This window comes from Ixodes scapularis, unplaced genomic scaffold, assembly GCF_016920785.2.
Source record: "Ixodes scapularis isolate PalLabHiFi unplaced genomic scaffold, ASM1692078v2 PGA_scaffold12__126_contigs__length_90152505, whole genome shotgun sequence".
NCBI lineage: Eukaryota > Metazoa > Arthropoda > Arachnida > Ixodida > Ixodidae > Ixodes > Ixodes scapularis.
This window is the reverse complement of record NW_024609838.1, coordinates 5594761-5615947: the sequence shown is the minus strand read 5'-3', so window position 1 is coordinate 5615947 and position 21187 is coordinate 5594761. Positions and strand designations below refer to the sequence as shown.

The 21187-nt window shown below is 44.9% G+C and overlaps 1 protein-coding gene across 1 annotated transcript; it reads right to left on the bottom strand.

Moving 5' to 3' along the window:
* Positions 1–1814: 1814 nt before the first annotated feature.
* On the bottom strand, positions 1815–20949 carry LOC8052986 (tRNA:m(4)X modification enzyme TRM13 homolog). The gene is given in 15 exon segments (XM_029986976.4): positions 1815–2467; positions 2885–2951; positions 5140–5194; positions 5197–5291; positions 5865–5931; positions 6417–6491; positions 7025–7109; positions 7578–7663; positions 14383–14568; positions 18372–18441; positions 19750–19815; positions 19909–19975; positions 20435–20478; positions 20548–20703; positions 20852–20949. Coding segments are annotated over 14 exon segments (1296 nt in total). The 5' UTR covers positions 20665–20703; positions 20852–20949; the 3' UTR covers positions 1815–2251.
* Between the last annotated feature and the right edge of the window lie 238 nt (positions 20950–21187).

Genomic DNA, 21187 nt, shown 5'->3' with positions numbered 1-21187 from the left:
GTTGGGGATTTAGGGGCAGCAGACGGAAGACGGCTTTTTCATCTTTTCACCAAGAGAGATTGGAACTTTAAGAAGTGGCGGCAGGCAAGGCGTTCGTTGGGGCTTCAGAAATCTGTTTAGAAGGGTAACAGTGGCCACTATAAAAAGAAAAAAAAAAAATAGAGCTGATGGGTGACCTAGGTCTGCGCTGGTTTAGGGCAAGGAGTGTGGTATATGTCAGGACGAGTGGATTGGTGGGTTTTTTTGTGTCTCGGTGGAGACAAAGGGGCGTTGAAGGGGGGATGTGCGAAACGCGGTCTAACGCTTTGTCAAGAACGGGGCAAGGATATCCCCGGTTCAGAAAAATTGTGGACATATAGAGGGCCTCATTATAGAAATCGTCAACGTCGCTGCAAAAAGTGTTGAACGCGGAGAAATTGGGAAAATGGGACGGAGTCGATTTGGTGTTTGGGATGGCAAACGTTTTAACTGAACAGACGTTTTAAAGCTGCGGTTCTCGACGAAGATGGTGAGGTCAAGAAATGTAGGAGTTGAAACTGGTCCCAGTTCAACTGGTGACCAGACGTCCCGATTTAGGCGGGACAGGTCCCGCTTTTCGGGCCACGGTGTTTTGTCCCGAATCGGCTGCCTCGAACCCCGAATAGAAAAAAAAGACGCGGTTAAACGAAAGTATCGCACCAGTAAGAGGTTGCTTTTCCTGGTGAAGGTACAAGAATATGCTTGGAAGAGATGATGATGAAGCTGAAGGTTAATTTGTATATGACATCCGAACAGTACTATGGACATAGGATTTACAAAAATAAATACTATACTAAAGAAATATTCCAACCAAATGTATTAGATGTTAGATGACCAAACAGTTTGTGAATTGCAAAGAAAAGAAATAAGCACAGTGTATAAAAAATAATAAAAAAAGACATGATTTGTTACCCCTATTCTAATTTTTCAAGTCTCGCAACACAATAACTTAGATTTATATTTATTCAAAAAGGGCACGACCAAGGAGTGAAAACAACGCGGAAAAAAATAATGACTGCAATTTTAACACCTTTTTGTTCATGAAAGCCCCACCATACTAAAACAAAAATGGCTTCGTTTTTTTTTTTTTTTTAATAGTGTTGTAGGCGTTACAGAAAAAAAATAATGAAACACGTTCCGATCGTTACTCGGAAATAAAAGGAACAAATTATTGACCTTTGCTACCTCAAAATAAAATGAACCCACCACTGTTACCGATCAAAAGTAACGCACATTACTTTTGCGTTACTTCTCGTTCACATATATAGGGGCACAACGAGAACCGCCCGCAAGTTCAAGGGAGATGGGAGAGTGAAGGATTACAGCCCTACCAGGCAGGGGGATAAAAAGGTGCACGGCAGCTGAAATGTTGAGTGTGAACAAGGGAGAGGAAAACCTTGAGTTGGTGTACGCAGGACTGAATGATGAGTAGTACACTATTCGACGTTGCAGTTGCAAGTTTTGAAAACTCGCACACGTCTACTGCAACGATCCGGCAATGTACACTCGCACCAGAATCTAGAAAACAGCGCACATTCCTCGCAGCTCTGCGAAACGTAGCAAGGCAAGCACTTCGGCATAGTTTGGCACAAATGGCTCAGCAGTCCATATCACTGGATGTTTCTGTGCGCTGTGAATGTGTATGCAATAGGAACGATTAACCGTTGAAGTTGAAAGAGAGAGTAATTCGGGCGATTAATTTCCTTCTATATCTGTCTGTTAATGTGCGCAGCAGATGTGGGCTACAAGAGAGCAGAAACTCTCCAGGGCGTTGCACGTTGCAATGCAAAAGTTCATCCTCCATAGAGAAACATGCTGCACTTTTATTTTCAGAGCTTTCTGGTGAAGAGTTAGAGCGGCAACTTTTATGACCGTCCGTCATGACTGACCACTCGAAACAGAACCGACCGATCTCTTCGAGACTAAAAGCCCATTCATGCACTTGCGTCTGCTTCACGATCTGCTTACGGCAAAGTTGTTGCAATTTCTCACGAGAGAATACGCTGGCACACTGACGCCATCATGAGGTAACCCCAGAACTGCATTTTACTAGAGCGAAGGTTTTTCACTATTTGCGAGATAAAAGAAATACAAAAACTGAAAGTGTTTCACGGCTTCCCAACAGATGTTGTCAGTGTGCTCTCTCGTCGTAAAATATTTCAGGTGGCTTTAAGGCACATGGTTGTAATCCGTCGCAAGAGTGCGAACAAGCCTCGAGTCAACGATAGTCTACTCAAGTCGTAAAAAAAGACGTCAACAGGGGGGTGGTGTTCGGGGGACAGCGACGATGGCGACGTTCTCGGGAGTGACGCTGCGGTCGACGAAGTAGACCAGACGTGCGTCCAGGCCCGCTGTAGCCAGGCAGCGTATCCGGGCGATGTCCAAAAGAAGCTTGCAGCGACAGCCTATCTCCTCTCGGCGCTCAATGGACAGGTTCATCCGCACGTACCTACGATTCCAGGCGGGCGAGAAATTACTTTTTGAATTGGCTACTACACCTAAGGCTCCCCACCTTCGGATGTTTACCAAAACAAAAACATGAATACTAGGTAAATCTATAAAAAATGGTGCCCTCCCCCCCAAAAAAAAAACAAAAAAAAACAAGAATGAGAAAAAAAAAAACAAACAAGAGTAATCCAACTGTATATCTGTGTAGTCTTCATGTTCCTGACACCTTGTGTGCATGGTGCCCTCAAGCTTAATGCCACTATGCAATTTTCCAGATTTTGGTGGCCATGGCAATGCCACAGCAACCGCCAGAAAAAAAATGATTGGCTAGTTGGCTTCCAACTAAGCAATCACTTATTTGGGAGACCACATTCTAAAGGTGCTCGGTGTTACGCTGTCGTCACGAGGGGGAACTCACCTGTTTACGGCAACCTCCGGCGAGTCTGAAAGATTGTCTTCGTTGGCTTGTGCATTGGAGCGTGCCTCTGCAAGAATTGTCCATGTACGAGATTAATAAGAAGGAAAACTGGGACACTTGCTTAGTTTCCCACGTTCTATGGTGTTGGTAGCCACGAAAAACCTGGTGGCAATTGAGGATGCCTCTCTTTCCCTGAACAAAAGCTTCGGATACTTGCTACAGGGATGAGACAATTCTCGGAATTTAGTTAGCTGGTGCTTAGAATATACTGTACAGGGTGTGCTGTCGCCATGACAAGGGGAGAGAAATACTTCCAGTTCTCCTATGCTTCCCTTGTGTTTGGGTCGGTGCACGACGGCTCTTGGTTCTAGCGAGCAATTACGAGAGAGCTACGTTCCAGAAATACCCCAGCGTCCTGCATCTCAGTTTCCGACGCGTACTGACACAAACAAAATGTCACAACTGAAGTTATTTGTACTGACTCAAGACGAGGGACGCCAACGCCGCAACCGATCATAGGTGTCGCCAACAGATGGCGCAATGTGACAAGCAAGTCAAAACACTAGAAAATTGTTCATTACAGAGACTTGCGTCGCGCCAAAAGAAGCGCAATAAAAGAACTTTTGAAAGATTGTCTGCTAAAACTAAGAGCCGGCTCGGAAACCTTTTTGGGGAAGCTCAGCGCTTAACTTCGGCGCCTGGGGGAGCTAGGTACCCGTTGCCGTAGCCTTGCCGTTCACGAAGTAGCTGAATGTGTTTAGGGATTTGTAGGTTAAGTTGTTTTCAGGTATATGGACCAGACTAGTTAACTAGGTAATCCTGAAGATGCGCCCACGATGCCTTCAGCAGATTCGTCATTTCTTTGAGGAACAAGTGCTCTTTCTTTCCACCTAAAAATCAGGAAGGCATGTCGTCCCGTATAAGTAAACTTCAGAAGGTACTACTACAATCGGCACTTGGCGGGGAGACTTTTAAAGAGCTCGCTACTCACTGTGGGTCCTCAAAAACAAGCAAAAAGAAAAGCCAACCGGAAGACTGCGTAATTGCGCTAAATTTAGCGGGAAAATTGACGTCACGTCACTCAACACCAATTCAGTTCCTACTAAATTTAACGGGGAAATTCAATTTCTCCGCTAGATTCAGCGGATATATTAAGTTTCTCCGCCAGATTTTGCGGAGACTTTGACAAATCGCCTAAGCACCAATTAAATTAGCAGGGAATTGAATTGGTGTTAAGGTCACGTTGCATCAATTTTCCCTCTATATCGAGCGGAGAAACTGAATTTGGTCATAGGTAATGTGACACTAAGTCATGTGATGCTATTTTCCCCGCTAAAATGAGCGAAGAAACTTCATTGGTGTTGAGGTCATGTGGCATCAATTTTTTAGCAAAATTTAGTGGGGAAACTGTGGGAGGAGGGAGAGTATGAAGGAGGAGGGGAGGGTATGGAGGGGGAGGAAGAAAGGAGGGGGGGAGAGGGTATGGAGAAGGAGTAGGGGCATACCCTTCCGTCCTCCTCTGCAAGAGCTGCGTTCTGATTTCGCATTACAGAGATTTGTAACCTTCTTTAATTTCTTGTTTACCTCACACCCTGTGTATATATAGGTAAGTTTATTGTTAATTCACGCTGCTTTTTTCAAACAAAACACAAACGAGGCTCTCGTGTTTTTTCCTCCTCGACTCTTCTTTTTCCTTCAAACTGCTGGTCCCACATGCGCGTGGCACTACGAGTGCAAGTGTGAAAGCTACCGACGAAAAGAAGATAACCCCTTGTTAGCGGAAAATACACTCAGTCGTTTCTCACAGATCGTGGAACAAAGGCAAGCTAAAATGGGAGCAAAATAAAAAAAAAAATGAATAAAAAAAGACTCCCATAATTAGGATCTACAGTAAAACCTCGTTATAACAAAACGGGATATAACAAACTAATGGATATAACAAAGCAATCATAATTCCCCTTGCTTGCTAATAGTGGGAAGAAATGGACATGGGCTATAACAAACTAATGGTTATAACGAAATAATTACGACCGCTCCTTCAACTTCGTTATAACGAGGTTTTACTATAGTCTTATTTTTCATAGTGCATCCAGCTACACTGGATGCGTCCCATGGAAGTTGTGGCAACGTCACAATGATGCGACTGCACAGAAAAAACGGACCGTAGGGTTCTCCACCCCTGCTCTTGTTTCATGGTCCCTACCAACTTAATGACAATGAAGACAGTGGGGAGTACGGACAGAGTAACCACGCACCCCTTGCCGCGCAAGTGGCCCATCCGGCGAGGCACGTGAGCAACTCGAAGTCTCGTTCCGACACCCCGACCTGTTCCAGGAAGGGCCGGCCCACAAAGGAAGCCCACCGGCAGCGATGGTGGCAGCAGACGGCCATCAGCAAACCCTGCAGTCTGCAAACGGCCGTTCGAAATCACTCGTGGATGTTACGCCAAAACAACTTGTCAAGTTGGACAGGTCCAACGTGCGTCCGGGTTAGCCTACATCTCGGCCATAGATTTCACTTAGTTTCCGGATCCGTCTTGCAGAAGATGCAGGATGGATCAAGAGCCCGAATGCGTGATTCACGGCTTTCCTTGCTTTTCCAGAAGAGTGGAAAGCCAGCCACCGAAACAACTATAAAAACTGGTGGCATAGTGTGGTGGAGAGTGCGCACGCGTGGAACAGATTTAGGTTTTTCGGTTTGATGTGTAACACTGACGTCAAGCTTATGCAAACTGCCCCATGCAGTGCTCGTGTTACCGAATAAAGTAAATTGTTATAATCAATCCAACATCATTTGGAGTGATCACTCAATTGCTCAATGGCAAAAGTGATTGAACATTGACTTCAGGAGGAACTGTTACTTTTGGATTCCTTGCCTTCGTCCTTCATACTCGTCTTCAAGCTCCAAAAAAAGTCACACGACAAGCATTTTGTCATGCAGGAGAGAAACAGGAAACAAACTCGACATGAGGCAGACTTACGCAGACGTGGCAGCACCCGAGTCGGATGTTTTTGCCGTCGTCTCAACGAGGCAGCGAATGGCAAAATCTGTGGACACAAAAGCAAGTGGTCAGTTCCGCACCAGTGTTTCCCAGAATGTCATTCCGACATGAAATGGGGCTGCATGTCACCACTTGGTGAATCAAAGCATAGCTTTACACGAAGACAGCAGAAGATGGGGTAAAATTTCAGTAGCAAATGTTTCAAAGGTGAGAACTGCATTGGGAAAGTTGAATAGGACGATTTATTTACCAAGAATTAATTTCAAAACAAAAGTCCAGGCCCAACTCCTTGCAGTAAAAGGCGAGTGACTTTATACTTAAACATGTTTAGCGGCAGTGTTTCGTGCAGTTAATAGACAAAGTCAGCCTAAAACCTCGAAGCCGAATCAGAGAATCAAACTAAGATGATCCGTAAAGACGTCTCCCTGCTATTATCTGAAACTCAACCAATAGCGATGCAGGCAACCCATTTTACAAAATAAGAAACACCTAGACACACAATAGAGCTGAAACGTTCAGTAATTTGGATACCTGTGGCTTCTCCACACAAGTGTTTGCAGAGCCCGACTAGACGTCCCTCATGTACTTTCACAAGGTCGACGTTACCTGCAGGATTGAAACACCCCATTAAAACCAGTATTTGTTCAAGACTACCGCTGGCTAATACGGAACTGACTCCAATGCTGACTACTTGCAGAATAAAACTAATGAAAATCAAAACTCTAGTGTTTCTTGTGGTCCTGTACCAGTTGCAAAAAACAGGTAAATGGCTGCACATACATACAGTTACTGCACCCAAAAGCATGTGATTAAATTACTTGATTACTACGTATGAAAAGAAATTTAGCAGTCACTTTAGAAGTAATCTTTTCTTCGCATAACATTGGACTAAGTCGCACGATGATCGTGCCGCATCTTGAATTGCACTTCGTTGTTAAATAAATTTAGCTCGTGTAAGTTTGCAATATTAAAGTACTTTTTCTGATAATATGACGTCTGTTTTTTGTTCTTTTACCCTCTTTTATTCCTGACCGAAAAAGAAAAAAAAAAAAGAAGAAAATTCAAGGGTTTCAGAAAGCAGATAACGAGATGAATTTTGTTTAGGGATGGAGCTGACACGTAAGGCAATCGTAACTCACCTAGGCAAAGGTGCTCAATGTCAATCTGTAACCTCCGAATTTCCGAGCTGTTCTCCTGCTCCTCCCTGCGTATCTTGTTCTCAAACTGAAATGCGAAGTTTGCTGCAATGAAGGCGTCGCCCAGCAAGCAGGCGACCTTCTAAGTTTTGTAAATGGCTTGGCATTTTTTGGAGAAGAGGCAATTCGACCGTGTTTCTTTTGATCTTTGTTTCTCGGCCCTCTTTTCTCCGTCCCCGAGAAAAAAAATATTGCACGACCACCTGTGAACTGCTATACTATGCTGCTGCTGGCATATGCTAAAAGCGTGTAAATACTACAGAGTGTATTTGGATAAAAAGAAAGACCTCCATATCCATGCGATTCTAAGCACCACCCTAGTTTAATATGACGAGATTTAGAAAAAAGACATGTTTGTAGGCAAGTTTAATTACTCTGCCTTAAACGTAAGCACACCTCTCTCCAACCCCTTTCGTTGCAGAAATAAAAGTGCATACACTTTACGAACATAGTTTCTGCACTTTCATCAGTCACGGAGAAAAAAACTGACAAGTACCTTATGTCGAGACGACGCCCGATCGACTAGGAGAAAGCGGCATCCTTTCCCAGAGAGGATTTTGGCCAGCCAATAAGACAGACGCCCTGGAAAGAAAAAAATTAATATAAATCAAGTATGGCCCTAGTGCACCATTACGATGTGGTACCGTACCAGCATAGATCCTTTAAAAGAACTCAGAAGTGAACACCGAACCTTACAACACTTTAAAAACTCGAGACCAGAAAACACAGAGGCGAATAACGCACACAGACCGTCCTTTTTTGTGTTTGTAAGTCTCGTGTTTCTAACATGCAGTGATGAAAGCGGCATTGGAGCAGGTTTTGTAGCAGGCGAAAATATGCGGAGCGCAAGTTCGTCTGCTTCTTTTTGCAGGGGTTGTGTCGACGTAAGAGTACTGAGCTCCGATTGGTTCTTATTGAAGGATAGTGGGAAGATCTCAAAGCAAGCTGCCTTGAGGTGTGCCCACTATCCTTCAATAAGAGTCAATCAGAGCTCTGCGTTCTGACATCACCACAACCCCTGCAAAAGAAGCAGACGAACTTGCGCTGCGCATCGGTTCAGAGCAGCCATTGACGTTTCTGGAGCAGATGCCAACATCTGTTAGCACACAACATGAAAATAAAAAAAGTGTCGCTAAACGAGTTAGTCTTTGATAATGACTGAGGGTTTCCTTTTGATACTGGAGCATATTACTTATTATCTTTTGTAATAAGAATAAAAAGGGTGCTAAAGGAACAGTGAGCTTCCTTTTAATAAACGAAACTCTGGCCAGAGTAGGTTCCAACGGGTATTTAAAAAAATGATTAGAAAATTATCACAGCGCAACACTTCAGTTCGGATCAAGCCTCACTCCCCTACCCCTTTTACACTCGGTAGTTTATTTAGCCCGTAAATATAATTTCCGTAAAATGCCAGCGAAAACCAGCATATCTGCTAACACGGGTATCAATGAAAATGCTTACCCCAAGTTTTATGAACCTACCAAACTCAAGACTTTAATATTTTAAACTTCAAATACAACCACCCACAAATATTAAGAAAGCCTACCACTGCACCCTAAATATGACACTACTCTTTAGCTGCGTTGGAACCAGAGTTGAGTCAAAGTTGGCTGCTCTTTCGATCGACAGCTGCACAGGAACCATCCATATTTCTTGAAATATAGAGCCACTTTTTTTTTTTTTTTCTTGGCACAGCTTTTTAAAAGTAGGTCAATCTACGATCAAGAAAAAGAAAGTAGACCTGTAATAATAATGAGCATAATTTCTGAGCCTGTCATGCTACAATTTGCCTGTCATGCTACAATTTCCTTAACAAGTGTCCCTTGCAAAATTTTAGAGCACATAATCTATTTGCATCTCGTTAATTTTCTTAATTCCCATACATTCTTTTCTCCTGCTCAACATGGCTTTAGAAAACTGTTCTCATGCGAAACTCAGCTATTAACACTTACGCATAACCTTCACGCTTGCCTCGATCGTTCATCTCAGGTTGACTGCATTTTTTAAATCTCTCTAAGGCATTTGACAAGGTTTCACATAGGCTCCTTTTGTATAAACTCAGTAAACTGAACATTGACTCTCATGTTTTGACTTGGATCAACGCCTTTTTAACTAACCGTTCTCAATTTGTTCATGTTAATGGCATTAACTCGCATTCCTCTCCTGTGACTTCTGGTGTCCCCCAGGGTTCAGTACTCGGCCTTCTTTTGTTTTTAATATATATCAATGACCTTCCTTCGCATATCTCATCCTCAGTTGGTCTCTTCGCAGACGATTGTATCATTTATTCTGAAGTAACTAACGATTTTGACGTTCCTGCACTCCAGTCTGACCTTTACAATATTTCTCGTTGGTGTGATAAATGGCAAATGGAGCTCAATATTAACAAGTGCAAATCCATGAGAGTATCACGTCAAAATAACACCTGTCCCTCGTACCATATAAGAACTGTTGAGCTGGAATCCGTGTCCTCATTTAAATATCTTGGTGTTCATATCACTAACAACCTCTCATGGAACATTCATATTGAGTATATAATTAAAAACGCTAACCGCATGTTGGGCTTTCTAAAAAGGAACTTCTCTCTTGCCCCACTGTCCTTAAAACTACTTCTTTACAAATCATTGGTCCGCAGCAAACTTGAGTATTCTTCCGCTATCTGGGACCCCGGTATAACGCTTGCATTATCATTAGAAGCTGCTCAAAACCGTTCTGTTTGTTTCATACTGCATAACTATCATCGCACATCTAGCGTAACAGCAATGAAAACTACCCTAAACTTGTCTGACCCCTCCCTACGTAGAAAAATATCTCGTCTATGTTTATTTCATAAAATTTACCACCACAATGCAAATCTTCGTCAGCATCTGTTAACACAACCATCATACGTCTCATCACGTCTCGACCATCAAAATAAAGTTGGCATCCCTCAGTGTCGCACCTCAAGCTTTCATCAGTCTTTCATACCCATGACATCACTGGACTGGAATCGCCTTCCCGCACCTGTTGCCAGCATAGCCGAGAATGCCGGATTCAAAGCTGCACTTTGCGAATATTTCTTGGATTTTGGTTGACAGCGTTCTGTTTTAACAATGTTCTGTTTTTGGATTTTTATGCTTACCCGCCTAATTACTGTTTGTCTTTGTGTGCAATTAGATGTGTGTGTCCACTCCCCTCTATAATGCCTTCGGGCCCTGAGGGAATGAATAAATAAATAAATAAATAAATAAACCCAGGCACTCCCCCATGTCAGCTGCTGCTCCTAGCAGTGCGATGCAGAGCAGCGAAGCTCGACGCGCGTGCTCTGATCAGAGGCGGCAGAGGTGGACACAAGCGGCACAAGTGCCCAAAACTGGCCACGGCACGGAGGCATGTGGCAGACACAATAATCAAGTGATCTAATCAGGAGGAGTACAAGACCATGATCCTGTCTTATCGTAGTAGCTGCCATCTTGCCATTTTTTAAAGTTTACTCGCCACTTTTAGCACCTTACATCGGCGACGTCGTCTGGAAATTTAGTTCATGTCGGCGATGCACTGGGCAGCACATAACTGGCCGGCGTGGTTGATGAGAAATTTTTGTTTAACCTTATTTCTAAAATGTATACATGGAACACATGATTAAAAAAATTATCACAAAAAAAAAAAATTCTTTCAGCAACACTTACGTTGTTAGACGCAAAATTTAGGTGGAGAAGGTGGACACTGCAGCTTGCTAAGCCCCGCCCCAAGTTTACAAGCTGCTTACATCTCTCATTGGCTGGAGAGATGATGTGTGAAATGTTGATTGTAAATAAAATTGTATCTCCGTGCCGTAACAGTATTTTAATCGGGAATTTTTCTAGGTTTCAGAAACTAATTTCGATAGTCATGATTGTTTTCAAAAATATCCCAAGATTGCCTTTTACGCATTCATGTGAAGCGATGATAAACATGGCTGCCGGCGTCTGCGGAGTACAGCTCAATGAGCGCAGCTCGTCGAACTCGTCTATTTTTTAAGTGTGCGAGTCGTTTTGCATTTGCTCAAGTGTTCAGAGGAAGATCTCCTCAATCGATGTAGTAGTTTGAAACGAACAACTATCGCCAGTATGTGCCTTCGAAAGAGTTGAGTGGGTGCTTGTTTTCGTAGCGAGACTGTCCGAACTCTAGCGTCCAACGTCAACTATGTTGCTCAATCTGGCTTGATTTGTTGGTTCGCGTTTGTTGGTGTTGAATAAAGATGTTGGTTCCCATAAAAGCGGCCCCGCTGCACTGTGAATCGTGCCACCGTCATGATTGCAACCATAGTTTCAATACCGAGAAGATAGCTACACAGGTAAGAGTTAGCGAGCCATTCGGCTGGATGCAATTGGGCGTTCAGCTCACATCACGTTTGTCTGGGTATGTTCCAGTCAGTTCACTTGAAAGGCGAGTAGATCTCGAGTTTTGCAGTGTACCTGGCCTGCCAAAGTGAATATTTCTAGGTTACGTTATAATTGTGCAAGTCATGATGCTCACTCACCTTGTTTGTGGACTCCGTGCGAAAAAAAACAAGGATATCAAAGCTGAAATGACTGCACATTCATTTTGTTGCTTTATTTCGTCCCCTCGTCTGCTTTTTGCCTAACATTAACAGACGCTTGTGTTGGACCATTGCTCGCACATGATGAAATGCTAGACCCCTGCTTTCATAATCAGGTCTTGCGAGTGTTGTAGAATTCTTTTAGACTGGGGGAAAAATACCAGATAGACAAAGACAAAAATGGGCGCCGATGCACAGCTTCCATGTCCGCATCTTATAGGCATTGCAGACGATGATGGTCAGTGGTGAAATAGCAGACGAAGCCAAAGGCTGCCGCGCGTCTGCTTGCATGACTAGCAGGCGGTGTCAGATGCCAGACTGGACACCGGATGTCGCGAAAAGGAGACAAGACTTTGAAGCGTGTTCGGCCGAGCGGCCAAGCCAATCCAGTAGCAATGGGCAGGGCCACTGATCTGTGGGCCAGGTTTAGATTGGGCCGTGACCACCACCTAAATAGCGTATAACGTAAATATTGCGCAAAATATTTTTTCTTTCGTGGAAAAATTAAGAAAAACCAATGTGTCCGAAATAAATTAAAACTTTTTTTATAGCAGTGTTTTTTTTAAGTTAAAGCGCAGTTGACGCTACGAACCAGTGAAACTAATCAAACAGTGTAAAAGCGCCACGTCACGGCATTTGTCATATTCCTATACGTGTTCTTTCATTGGCTAGACCAATCAAGTGCAGCGAAGGCTCTGTGGCGTGCACTTTTAATGTGTGTTCATGGCAGGGTGCAAGATAGACAGGTGGGAAAACGAGAGCCAAATGAGTGACCGCATTGTGTCCCCCTCGGTTTTCTCTTTTCCTGTGGCGCCATCTATGTGGAGCACCGCGAACTCTCACTCCGGGTGGGCGACCGATGGCGACCGGCTAAACTGACGGAGATGGTTTTTTGTGGATTTTTAATGAAAGACTGTCGTGCTCTCGGTTTATTTTGCGCAGTCTCCCATATAGTTCCACGCAAATCCAATTCTGAGTTTTTTCCTCTCGCCGCAGCGCCATCTGTCGCAAATCGGGGGTACCCGCAAGCAGACGAGTACACAATCCGGTCACAGCGCTGCGGTAGGCTTCTATGTTTACTTCTATGGGCCGTTTCCCCACCTGTCTATCTTACACCCTGGTTCATGGTCATGTGTTCAAGCCTTCGACTGTGCTTTGACCTAAGGCAACGTTACTAAAACACTCAGTTGGGAAACTCGCCGTCGAAACCTGGGCCGCTGGCGTCCACCGAGACCGAGCTAAATGCGACAACAGCGCCACTCTTTATCGTTTGTCTGTACTGTAATCACCTTGAGCTTTTTGAAAGCCTCTTTTTGCGTAAAAACAAACGGAAAAGACTCTTTTTGTATTAAGTTTATTGGAGTTTAGTACCAAATGATGGGCGCGTGATGTTTTTTTCATCTTTAGTTCGCAAGGTTTTGCGGAACAATTAATATTGTTTTTATAAAACCATGCCTCAGCGGGCCTTTCAGGTAGCGCGTCCCGACCTAGGTGCATTTTAACTTCGGTAGTTCGACGCAGCGCGTCCGCCGGGGAGACGGGGGTTCACCCCTGTCAAAGCCAAAAATAGAAGTCACGTGCAGTTGCTCGAGTGGCCGCTGCGGGAGAAATGGTGGCGTTGTGTTCGTCATTAACTCGATGCTCGGAGACAGATTGGGGCCATATTTTTAGGGCTGTCTCTATGGGAGTTTCCCAACTTAGTGTTTTAGTAACGTTGACCTAAGGTGAGACAAACTATACGGTAAGCACAGACGCAGTGAAATACGTATTTGCAGTTTTCCTTTCCTTCTACTTCTCTAAATATTAAAGTCAACCAATAACTAAATATTTTTCTTTTGTTATTTATGTCGAAGCTTACTCGGCGCAGGTGTGGTACCATTCTCAGAAAAATGGCATTTTGGCGCAAAATGCAGTTAAGACCTTCAGTCGTGGCGAAATTGGCACAGCACTTCCAGCAGTGATGAGGAAAGTTCACAAGCTTGCCTGTATATTGTTTTCTTTAGCAAATTTTAGTTTTATGGCTGAAACATGTAGCAAGCATATTCCCAGACAACACTATGGACCTTTTTCCAACAGGCCTCCGCGCATGCCTACACCCTCTCCCCTAACCCTAGATTTGTTTTTTTGTCATATTCGGAGAGCACCGCCTCGCACGACTGAAATTGTCAGCACTTATTTCTGCTAATATTTCATCTTTCTTGACAATTATATTTTTTTGCCATTGGTAGTAGGGGGGCATAAAAAGCAATGCAAGCTGATACAATGGCACAATGCCAATATACACTGGCAGGTGGAGGCACGTTCTGCTGCCCCTCATTTGTAGTTTGCATACAACCCCCAAGATGGCACTCATTCTTGAGAAAGGTACAATATGCGATATATGGATACAAGGTGCATTATGTGCAGGGAGGAAATTGAAATGCCAGAGCATGTCATCATAGAATGTAAAGGACACAATGCGAGAAGGCTGACTTCCGCAGGGGATAGGATTCTATGAGAACAATACAACAAAATGTTTTGATGAAGTGGAGCCCAGTAAAACAAGATTAGAGAAATAGTAACTAAAATCAAGGGGAGGATAAGGCTAAATCTGATAAATTAGCATAAACATAATTTTACCTGAATAAAAAAAAAGAGTTTGGCTAGGTGGCGCAAGTTACCGCCCGATTAAAAAAAAACACCTGCCATTCACCCATCTATTGCACCAGTCATGGCTCGCGCAGTAGAGAGAAAGACGTACCTCTGCCAGCCCCGAATTCAACGTAGCAGGCCTGTCCGCCGAGGAGGCCACGACTCTCGGCTAAGCCAAGCAGCGCTGCCTTCTGCCTCAAGTGTTTCTGGGCGACCGCACAGTCCGAGAGCTCGTCCAGCTCGGCAGACAGGCCTTCGTGAAGCCCCACGTACGTCTCCGGCCGATCTGCAAGGGCTGTCGGTGCGACGACCCCAAAATGAAAACAAAACAATTACTCGAAATGGTTGGACATCCGTGCTGCGACACGGTTGTGGTGAAGGTGAGGCATCAGTCTCTGGAAGCACTTAACACGCACAAGCTAGCACTATGGTGCCACGAACACTTCTCTGTCCTCAAATGTGGTCCCTCCATTTCTGCTCAACTATGTTATACGAATGCCACGCTACTTATTGCCCTGGCGGTGTTGCAGCAGCTGGGGTGGAAGCGACAGACACCTGTTCTGGTGTGGGTTGCTCACCAGCTTGAGTCCACAAAAATTTCAGCGGCAGAGAGTTAGGACGCCGCAAAAGCGACGCTAGCGTTGCCCAATACTTTTGGCCGGAACTTGTAGGAACAACTGTCAGCATCGCAACGTCCGACAACATGACACGCCAGCTTTTGCGACGTCATTTGTTGACACTTTGGGACCACTTTTGATGCAAGGATGGGACAAGGCACCAAACGCACCAGCCGATGACATGCCGAGCCATTGCCCCGCATTAGCTGGGTCAAGTTTCGTGCACGCCGTATTTCTTGGAATATAAGTCGACCTTCTACTTCTGCGGAAATTGCTTACAAATAAGGGTCAACCTATATGTGTTGCCAGAGGACGTCAATTTATACTAATAGCGAGCGAGCTTTCCCACCCCATTTGGCTAACAGAGACGCTCCCCTGGGCAGGCTACTTCACCGAGCACGCTTGTGAGAAGCAGTAAAGCTCAATGCATGCGCCCCAGTACGAAGTGGGGATGCTTCACACAAGAGCACCGGTGCAACGCGGTGAAGTTCGACATGCATGCTAAGGCTTGGAGGCACACGTCTCTGGAAGTGGGACGACTATGGACAATGTGAAATAAATGTTTCTAGGAATTTCCTTCCCTTCCATCATGTTAAAAATAAAAGTCGACCCACATTTGAATACATTTCTGTCTTGTTCGGCGCGTTTTCCATTATAGGAACTGACCTGCATTTGCGACCCAACTTACATTCGAGTAAATTCAGTACCTCACGCACTGCACAAGGTACATCTCACATAATTCGATTGTCAGAGAGAAGAAGCAGGAATCCTTGCGTTTGAAACAGCCCAGTTTTTGTAAAACAACAGATGGCTGATCTTAAGCGCAAATACAAGTATCCTAACTCGCCAACTGAAGGGAAAATCATTGAAGCTACATGAGGAGCCAAATTTGTACTACCATACTTTCCGGCCTGCAGTCCGCACCTGGTGCTTAGTTGACATGAAAATCTTCTCATAGACGGCACATCTCGACAAATGTCTGTTGTTTTAGCTCGCAGAGAAGCCTATAATATACATAAATCATCATTAAAGGGACACTGACAGGGTATTTATGCTCGCCGAGGTTTTTAGTTGTACGTGACATATGAGAGCTCAACTACCCAGAACAGAATTTGCGGCTCGAAATTCGGTTTCTTTCCGCCCGAAAACCGCCGATCAAGAACTGGCCGGTTCGAGTCTCGCTCACTCTCTTTTTCGCGGTCACGGACCGTTTTCTAAGGTATCGATGCGACCACCAAATTTAATCAAAGTCGTGGGTCACTGAAGGCACACACTCAATATTAAAAATAGAAAAAAATATGAAACCCATTTTTTGCGGCTTCTAAAAAGCTGCAAATACGTTGATTGAAAAAAAAAGTTCCACAGACAACCGGAAACATTCTGTGCGTGCGTCGTTTCGCGTATCGTGGGACTCGCGGGGACGGCGATGGCAGCGGACGACGGGCGTGGGACCTCTATTTCAGAACTGTCGTTCGCGGTACCGGCGAATTTTGTCTGCCTTTAAAAGAGAAATTTGGGACTGGTCAAAAGAATTGGTATTCATCCCGTACGACACGCCCGACCACCAAGCTGATTTGCACGAAGACGTCGCCGAGCCGTCGCTCCCTTCTTGAGGTTGAAGACATCGCTCGCGCAAACGTCAAGCGCGACGTGTCTACTTCGAGTTGAATATGCACGCGTACGATTTCTTTACTAGGTGAGAATGTCGCCAATGCGTGGTGCATCCCGACTTCGACCCGGGAGTGCTTTTGCTAGAGGAAAATCGGCAGAAAACTTTCCAACTTACAGTTTATCGGCTGAAGTATTACTAAGGAAAGAGATACAGCAGTTTCGGTATGCCCCAGTAGCTCAGTGGGAAAGACGTCCCCTTCACACGCGGTAGGACCGGGTTCGATCCCCCGTTAAACGAATTTTTTTTTTTTTTTTTTTTTTTTCAAATATTTTTTGATATTTACATTTCTGTTTTTTTTTTTACAATTATTACTGAAGAAACAAACAAAAAAGAAATATAAGAAACAAATGTTGTAAACGGCACGTCGCTGAATTAAATGGTATGGGATTTCCTTTTTGACACCTGCGAACTCAATGTAATCACTTTCCACAAAATGCAAGGAGCATATAAATCAGGTAGCGTCCGCTTTCCGAGGTGCCCGTAAATGGTCTACAGGAATTGCAGCCAGCCATTGGTCCCGATCCCGTTGATCTTTCGGAAACTCTGTCGCACAATGCCACTTCTGTTTCGGACGCGGGACATGTGAGCCAGCTCTTCACGCAACATCTTGGGTGTATTCTTTTCGGAGCCGATCAAGATTCACCACGGGCACTCACTACTCATCTCCAACCCCTCAATATACAAAACAACTCATCTTGGAGTACAGAACAACGAGCGGAACATACATAACTGCAAAAGAATCCCACGGCGAGCAGTTCCCATACGCCGCATGTCGTCTGCTACCGGGAAGAAGAAGAGAAAAAAAAAAAAAAAAAAAACACACGGTCGGGTGTAGCCACGTGACTTCCGCCACTCACTCTCTTCTCTCCACTTCTCCGACCTCCGTCGGGTTTCGGTTTCGGTTTCGAGCAGTTGCGTCTTTTGGTTTTATTAAAAAAATACGCTACTCTGTTGCAAAATATTAATTGGGTAGTCCTCCGACACCATAATGAAGCGCCTGGCAAAAAATTAAAAAAAAATTTTGGGGGGTGTCAGTGTCCCTTTAACATAGTCTTTCATTCACAAAATTCGTCTCGTCATAATCAACAATATTGAAAAACGAAAATCCTGTATAGTCTGCACGCATAAGTAGATTGCCCAGCCTAAAATTTCAACTTTTAAACACATATAGTGTGCGAACTATAGCCCAGAAAATATGGTAATTCAGTTCTTGAGGTGAAAATAAAGCGCCATTCACACTGTTGCGACCAAGTACGACTGAGAGAGACCAGACCGGTTTTTAAGGGTTTTGTGACTTCTTAGGACTGGATGCGCTGCAGCGGAGCTAGTCCTAAGAGATCGCAAGAGGCTTAAAAACCGGTCTGGTCTCTCTCGGTCGCAAGAGTGTGAACGGGCCTTAAGGAACACTCCCCAGACACCTGCATTTGGGAGAGGAGGGGGAGAAGCTTGAGGGAACTCGGAAGAAACGGTTTAGAATTCCAGTCTCTTAATAATTGGCTTTTGCCTAATGTTGGCAAATTTGCCTAATTTTGGCTTTAATAATGGCTTTTGCCTAATTACCAAAATGAATATGAGATACCCTACAGCAGCAACATGTCACAATCACTGCTCTTTAAGTACAGAAAGAAAGAAAGAAAAAAAAAAAAGCTGTGTTACGTAGCACATTTCACAGATGTGATGTGAGCAAACTGACATATTTCACATTGTATGGAGCAAGAACACACTATCAAACATGGCAATTTTCCAAACGTGGCAATTTTCTTCCAAACTCTCCACCGTTGAAAATGATAAAGTTCTCTTGCAGCTCACCTTCAGAAATTCTTTCCAGTTTCTCGATGGTGGCCAGCAGTTCTTCATCACTCACATCCTTGAGAAACAGCTAGGCAAATAAGGCAAAAACCGGCGAACCGGGTTTACATAATGAACTTCAATTAGAAAAAAAAAAAACGTATATTAGAAAAGGTACTTGACGTATACATTAGGCTGGACGGTCCTCTTTTTTATATTTTATATAGGTGTTCCATAAAAAGAGAAAGCCGTCTACAACTCCCTGTAACACCGAATTAGAGCGCAGCTCTTGAGGAGGAGGAGGGAAGGGTACTGGGGGGGGGGTGAAGTGACCTGGGGGGGGGGTCACGTTACCTAGGGGGGCACGTGACGATGCCGATGTCATCTGTGACGTCACTGATGACGTCATCAGTGACGATGACGATGCGGACTCCGATGACGTCATCAGCGATGATGACGATGACGATGCGGATGTCGGTGACGTCATCAGTGACGTCACTGATGACGTCATCCGTGATGATGACGATGCCAATGCCGGTGACGTCATCAGTAACGTCACTGATGACGTCATCAGTGATGATGACGATGCGGATTCCGGTGAGGTCATCAGTGCCTTCACTGATGACGTCATCAGTGATGATGACGATGCGGATGCCGGTGACGTTATCAGTGACGATGACCTCATCGGGGAGGTCATGTGACCTCGGGGGGGGGGGTGTCACGTTACTTCGGGGAGGGGGGGTCGTCATGTGACCTCAAGGGGAGTCACGTGACTTTGGGTGTCACGTGACTTTGGGTGTCACGTAACCTTGTGGGCCACGTGACCCTAGAAGAGGGGTCACGTGACCTCGTGGTAATCTTGGGGATCACGTGACCTTGGGGTGACCTTGGTTACGCCGACGCCGCTCAAGCCGGGAACGGGCCCCTAAGAGCTGCGCTCTAAAAAAAATGAAAGCCGTTTGCAACTCCCTGTAGTGCCGGATTAGAGCACAGCTCTTGAGGAGGAGGAGGGGAAGGGTACTAAGGGATAGGATAGTAAGGTGCTGAGGGATAGGTGACTCCCTGAGGTCACGTGACCTCGGGGGGGAGGGGGGTGGAGGGGGGTTCACGTGACCTCAGTGGGGGGTCACACGACCTTAGGGGTGTAACCTTCATTAGAGTAACTCTCACGACGATCACAAGAGTTACCCTATAACCCTTGTGAGACTAACCCTTGTAACCCTTGTGAGAGTTATCCTCATAACCCTCACGAGGGTTACGAGGGTTACGCGCAATTATGCCAACCGCGACGGCGACACCAACGCCGTTCAAGCCGGAAACGGGCGCCTAAGAGCTGTGCTCTGAAACTCTGAGGTTAGTGACCGTTGGGGAACTGAAATAGCTATGCATCAGAGCTCACCTTGGTAGAGTTTTGGGAGCCTTCAGGTTTCGGGAGACCGGAGTTGATGTTCCTTACAAAGTATTCCTGCAATGAAAAGAGTCTCAGGTTGGTTACTCTTGGTAATCGACTTTAATATTAAACATTTGCTGCACCTGTAGAACAAGACGAAGAACTTACGTGAGCTTCCTTGGCTTTTGCGTTGCATTTTTTCAGGTGCTTACTCAGCAGTGCGGCCGAGCAAGTGCTACAGGGTTTCAACGATAAAAAAGTGTAAACATTGGCATTCGTTACATGCGGTAAAGGCTGGTTTACACATTCACGTTTCATTGTGATCGAGTACGCTTCAACCGCTTTTACCTGCTTACGACGACATAAATGCTGGCACCATCTATTGAGTAGCCCCAGCACACATGCGATTTTAATATATTTTTTCATTGTTTACGCATAGTTCTTTCACTGTAGGCTAGTAATTCTTCTGGCAACGTTACCTTATCCCATAGATTGTACATAGATGTGACCTCGCAAATACTGGAAAACGTTCAGTCCCGTTATAGGCAGATCTGAAGGGTCCCAGGTGTGCCCGTTAGATGGCGCTAGTGTGTTCTTTCGTCGCAAGCAGTCACAAACACTTGCACCGCAGTCGGTCGCACTCAAACGCCAATGTGTGAACCGGTCTCAATTCTGAAGCGAGATCTGAGCTTACTGTGTAGCGTCCAGAGGACAGGTTATGCGATCGTGACCGGTGCTCTGCGGGTGAAATCGTACGCGCGATCTTTGTTTTACTAAGTCTGGTACAGCAGAAACGGAAAAGCTTACGTTTTTCAGGTCGCACCTCAAGACGTGTTCGCCGCAATAGTCATGACCGGCCAGCGCTCGCATCCTGCATCGTCGACCCTTCTTTGGCACGACAAAAATGCACCGATCGTCACACATCTTGGGAATTTAAAGTGACAAACTGGATCGGCACATGACCTGTAACATTCGAGGGTTCATTGAACGATCGTACGAACCAAGGCACTAAGGGCATGCAATGCACGAAGCGCGAACACTTCAAAACCACGAAAAACACGGCACAAGTGATGATCTCGGGGAACATAGAAAGTACTTCATCAGTGCACACCTCAAGTAGAGCGCAGGACTCGACGCACAACATTCACACAACACAACACACAACTGAAACCGTGATTGCCGTGATCGCATGAGAATGAAACCATGAAACCATGAATGGCATGAAACTACGACAACCACAACAACCACGCTGAAAAACGAAATGCCAGGAGCGCCGCCAACGCCGCAGGCTTGCCAAGTTTGAAAAAAAAATAGAATATTTTGTTTTCGAAAACTTTTCTGTTTAACGATGTATACTTTCTTATACTTAAGTATGCTTTATTAAATATTATTTGCAAAACAAAATGTGTCACGTTTCTTGCACGTTTCAAACATTTAACTCAATGAC